Below are 5,383 nucleotides of genomic sequence, written 5' to 3'. Positions count from 1 at the left end.
ATTTTTTGGGAGGGGAAGTGGGGCAGAGGAGGGTTTCTTATCAACATACTAAGAAAATAAATCCAGGAGAAGCTCTGCCTTCAGTGCTCCACAACCTTCAGAGTAATTTTCTCACAAAGTTTAGCAAGAGTAATACACATAATACAATAGTTACAAGGAGAAGACCGGGGACGATGACACTGCCAGCACTTGGCTGGGAAGCCAAGTAAGCTCCCATGGGGACAGAGAGCTTACACAGTCTCTTGGCACCCCACCATCCCACAGTAGCATTGTCTGGTTTTGATACCTGGACCTCTCTTTAGAAGGGCTTGAAGCATGAGTCACTTCAGTTGGCATCCTTGGCAAGGGGAGGAGAGGAAGACTCGAGGGATTCTTCTATTTAATACAGACTGTTGCAGATACTAATAAAAAACCCCAAACATCTCCGCAGAAGAGTTCGACAACCCATGCTCACCACCACTGGAAACAACCCACATCTTCTTTCCTCAGAAACTTCCCTCCCTCCTGGTTTTCAAGAAGCATTGCTGAGCCAAGATTACCTGGCTGTAAGAAAAAAACAAAACTCTATGCACGCCAATCGGAAGAGATAAAGAGCAGCCTGCCTTGCACCTCTTCTCTCCTCACAGTGCTTTAAAAACGCTGAAGCGATTTACACACATAAAGGCATTACAAGAGCCACTGGTGGGTAAAGCCCTTGCTTTACTCTACGCATTTAGGGGCCCTCATCTTGTTGCAAAAGATCTGCGGAGGTGTGGGATGTGAAAAGCTTTCCTCACCCTTAGAAATGCAGGAACTTGCTGGCTCTGAACTTCACTCGGACTCTACTGGTTCTAGTTTCTATTTACACTGTGTCTGTATCTAAGGGCTCTGCTTTCTTTAAACGACAGCAACAGAAGAAAACAAAACCCCCCAACCCACCTTGATTATAGCTTTTTATTTCCCTCCCCTTGCCCCTATATTAAATGATGACACTTGAGAGTGTGTATTTAGGGTACGTACCCTTTTACTTTGAACACAGCTTGGGCCCCATCAGGAAGCTGTTGGGAGATCTCTGCCTCTGTAAGGCAAGCTTGTTTTTTCACCCGTTCCTTCTTACGCTAATTTTACATGCACCGTATAAAAACCCTACAATTGCTCAATTTCTTTTTTTTTTATTCATTTTTACTTTTTTTTTTTTTTAAACACTTTGAGGATCAGACTGTGAGCGCTCAGAGCGCTCTCAGAAGACACCCAGCCTGTTGCATACAGGATGCCTTGCTTTGCTAACACGAACTCGGGATGGCAGATAGAAGCGTGCAGAAAGAACGGCCAGCACCGGTTGGGTACTGCATTCTTGGGGCTGGATGAGATCCACCAGCAAGTCTGTCTCGCTGTCACTGTGCCTTTCTGATCTTCTTAGGATAAGTGGTACATGCTATATCCGACAGGAGTAGCATAGAGTCCAACGGGCGGGATAGGAAGCACAGGTCTGTGAAAAGGGTAGGATGTTCCGTACAGTGAGGCGGCCTGGATGGGGGAGTTGATGGGGAAAGGGAGGCTGAACCCCGACGGCAACATGGGTTTCGCTGCCATTTTGAGCTTCTCTAGCTCAGCCTCCTGCAGTCTCTTGGCCTTGGCCCTCCGATTTTGGAACCAGATTTTGACTTGGGTCTCTGTGAGGTTGAGGGAGCTGGAGAATTCGGCTCGCTCGGCGATGGACAGGTACTGCTTCTGGCGGAACTTGCGCTCCAGGGCCAGCAGCTGGGAAGTGGTGAATGGGGTGCGGGGCTTCCGATTCGTCTTGTGCTTCCTCAGGGTGCAGGCTGTAGGGCTCAGGTGTCCTGCAAGGAGGAAAGGCCAGTTATCACAAAGCGGGGAGACCTGGGTGCTCTGCACAGACACGTGGTGCTTGAGATGGCTCAGGGAGGAACTGTGCCAGAGGATGTCGCATCAGGTGACACCCTCAGAACAGGGGATCTTTCACAAATGTCACTGCAAATCTCTTGCTAGACCAACTTATACTGCAGTACTTCAGCAGATGTCTTGAAATTTTGGCTCCTTGATTCTAAAGAGTTAGCTTGTAGGCAAACAGAGTGTGAAGGATTTAGAGATACGCAGTAGATCACTTTAGGATCATAGAGGTCTGCACAAAATAGCCGTCTTAGTAGCAGCAGAACTGCAGGACTAACCCCAGCATAGCACAGGACAAACATATAGGTGAAAGCAGGAGATTCACAAAAGCACCATGGTGTGAGAGAAGCCTGCACCAGGATTTTGCCAAGAGCAACACATCAGCCCTGCCGGAGCTCAACCTGACAGCTGAAGAACAGAGTCTGATAATTGTTGTGCTTCAGATAACCGAACATTATTATTCCAATTTCTTCTCTCATTGAAATCAAGAATAGATTTCCCTTCTACTTAACTTTTTTCCCCTCAAGACGTATTTTCTGTTTTCTTCAGAAAATATCATACAAGAAGAAAATGCCACACTTCTCATTCAGTGCTCGTTCTTGTGACATTTGCTGTATTTGCCTCACACAACAGCAGCATCTGTAGCCAATACAAATCAGGAAATCTGGTACATTTTGTGCTTTCCTTATAACCCCAGCCAGGCTGGGCACTTGTTCCCGAGTTGGCACATTGCTGAGCTGTCTTTCAATTCATTTTACATCTCACTCATAATTCTAAAAAATGAGTAAGACGTGCAACCCTGGTGTGAAGAGCTCTGCAATTTGACTGTGTTCCAAATCACTCTCAGAACCCACAAGAAACCACAAACTCCAGTTTAATACAGAAAATGATGCACTGTCAGCACTTAAGCACCAGCAAAAATTTCATATGTGCTGTAGTGCCTGGTTCACACAGTTGCCATTGCTTTCACTGCGTATTTTCTGAACCCTTTTCATTTTTCTTTTTCATTTCAGCATCAGACCACGATGCTGTTTCAGCGCATAACTTGCAAGCAAAAAAATAAAATAAAATAAAATAAAATAAATCTCACGAGGAGAGTGTTCAGAATGGGGAGAGAGAAAACAGATTAATAAAAAATATATATGTAGCGAAATGCATCTTCCTACACTTCTTCCAGATACTGAACACAGCAAATAAATCCTTCTTGGAAAACAAGTTGCCAAACGCCGCCTTACGATCACACGGGACCGTTTTAATAATGAAGCTACAAACGGGCGCACTGCTAAAACTTCCCTAATTCGTTACTGGTTACCCCGCCGTTCCACTCTCCTTTTTCAAAACGAGACCGATTCCTTATCTCGAAGATCTGCAAAGACTCGGAGCCGAAGCTCTGTCCGTAGGGATGAGGTTTACACGGACGGCCGCTGCCGCAGCGCCTTTCCCGGCTGTCAGCTCCCCCGGCCCGTCCCGACTGGGGCTGCGCTCGGCAAAGTGCCGTAAGGCGCTTTTAAACTAAATCCCAGAGAAATATTTCTCTCGGAATACACCCAAACGCTCACAGCTTTTTCTCCTACCGCCCCGCAGATGACTGCCAAACTCCGATAAGAAGCCCGGAGGTCGCCTCGGCGGAGCCTGCAATGATGATTACCCCGTGCCCATCCTACAGCGCTCGCTGCTGTCATTTGTTTCGCTTTGTATTTATTTATTTCTCTCCCGTTTATCGTCCGTTTTCTGGCCAACGGCGGACAAAAACCATCACCTGCTTTCCTCTACGTTCTGCTCACAATCTAACATTGCAGCTCTTCCCCTCGCAGCGTTAATAGTCCCGACGTCAAAGCGCTCAGCGGACAGACGGGATGGGAGCACCGCTCATGTCCCGCATTGTCCCGGCAGCTCCGACGGGGCCGAGAGCCGGAGCGGGCAGTGAGGAAGAGGACCGAGGCTGAAGGACCTTCCCGAGCTGCCGATCCCATCCCCGGTCGTTGTTGCCTCAAATTCCCCTGGAAATCACTGGACATTCTACACACTGAAGTTCTTTACAAGGGTATTTTCCAGATCCCGAAAACTGCCGATTTGAATAGAGAAAGAGGTGGAATTTCGAAGTAGAAGAACAGTAACTGAGAGATGAGGCCTGGCCTTGTTAGAGGAGGGGGGTTGAGCCGAGGCACCCACATCTTTTCACACGTTTCCAGAGGACTTGAGAGTACGTGAAAATCACAACCCAGAGCCACAGAGCACTGACAGGGGTGGCCTGTTCTCCTCCCATCCATCTCAGCAAGTTAGAAATCAAATCAATTCGGGGTAATGGCAAAGTAAACGAAGTGGCCGAAAGCCAAACCAAAGCGACTCTCCCCAAAACAGAGGAGTAATAGCACTAAACTTCCTTGCAATGATAAGTTATGGTAGCAAATTCTCCATGAATTTGCTCTAACCAAGCTGTTCAGTTTGGTGAAATCATTCACTTTAAGAAAGCAGAGGATTTGGTTTACACCGCACGAGTCGGCACAGCTCGATCTGCTAATACAGGTGTCTGCCCACAAAGGCTCACGGCAATAGGAAGGCAGAGTCTGGCACTGCCGGGATACGTTTTTCACCCTTTCGTGATGCTAGTTTTGGCGAGGAGATTATTGCTATTATTTTTAAAGCAATTAAAATTTAAGAGAAAAAAGGTGGACGGAGGGGATCTCACCGAAATAGTTCAGCAGAGGAGCGCGGATCGGACAGCAAAGAGGTTTAAAAAGTGACCTGTCAGCTGTCACTGGGAGTCCCCGAGGCAATGGGGAGAGCTTGGATGGGGGGGGGGGAAAGGGGGGTGGAATGGGAACGAGGTTAGGCCCAGCTCGGGACTTTGACAGCCTGCATGCAGAGAGAGAGAGGGAATAACATCGGTGGGACAGAGCGCACAGACAGTGCACAAAGTTAGAAAGAGCAAGGAGGTCGCTTTGTGAGAAGGAGAAATTCCACTCCCCAGTGTAACGCGGTAACATAAAGGTATTAACTGGCAGCTGGTAAGCTGTACATAGGGAAAGGGAGCTCCTAATCACTGTACGGCTTAAAAGCATTGGATATTTCTATACACAGGTAAAGGTGTAAACACACAGGCAACATGCAAAAACTAAACAGGCGTAACTGTGAACACACACACACACGCACATATCTGAGTATATGTATAAATGCGGCTATCCAACGTGCCCTGAGCATCCCATGCCCGGGGCTCGCAGTCACCCGGGCTCGGAGCGGTGCCTCCTCTCTGCTCTCCCCGGCCCCGCGCTGCCCTCCGCCGCCCCGCCGCTCCCCAGCCACTCACTTGGCGGAGGGGAGTATCTCCCGGCCTCCTGGATCCAGGACGTGCCGTCCTCCGAGTTCTCCGATTTGACCGAAGCGGTGTCGAAGGTTTTTGTAAGAGCCCCGGGAGGGCTGTGCGCGTCCCGGGAGCCGTGGCCCGGCAGCAGCAGGTTCCTAGAGGTACCCACGGTCGCCCCGTCGGCGCTGC

At 48.8% G+C, this 5,383-nt stretch overlaps 1 protein-coding gene across 1 annotated transcript in view; it reads right to left on the bottom strand.

Annotated features, from left to right (window-relative positions):
* The window catches only part of MSX2 (msh homeobox 2), an 8,460-nt gene continuing 3,077 nt past the window's right edge, over positions 1–5,383 (bottom strand). Inside the window, exons 2-3 of the mRNA XM_031555654.1 lie at positions 5,198–5,379; positions 1–1,820 (exon numbers count right to left, since the gene is read on the bottom strand). Coding sequence (XP_031411514.1) covers positions 1,396–1,820; positions 5,198–5,379 — 607 coding nt within the window. The 3' untranslated portion in view covers positions 1–1,395. The remainder of the gene's footprint in view (positions 1,821–5,197; positions 5,380–5,383) is intronic.

The sequence above is a fragment of the Meleagris gallopavo genome, chromosome 15 (assembly GCF_000146605.3).
Source record: "Meleagris gallopavo isolate NT-WF06-2002-E0010 breed Aviagen turkey brand Nicholas breeding stock chromosome 15, Turkey_5.1, whole genome shotgun sequence".
In the NCBI taxonomy this organism is placed as follows: domain Eukaryota; kingdom Metazoa; phylum Chordata; class Aves; order Galliformes; family Phasianidae; genus Meleagris; species Meleagris gallopavo.
Note: the sequence above shows the minus strand (reverse complement) of the source record. Positions and strands in the feature narration are given on the sequence as shown.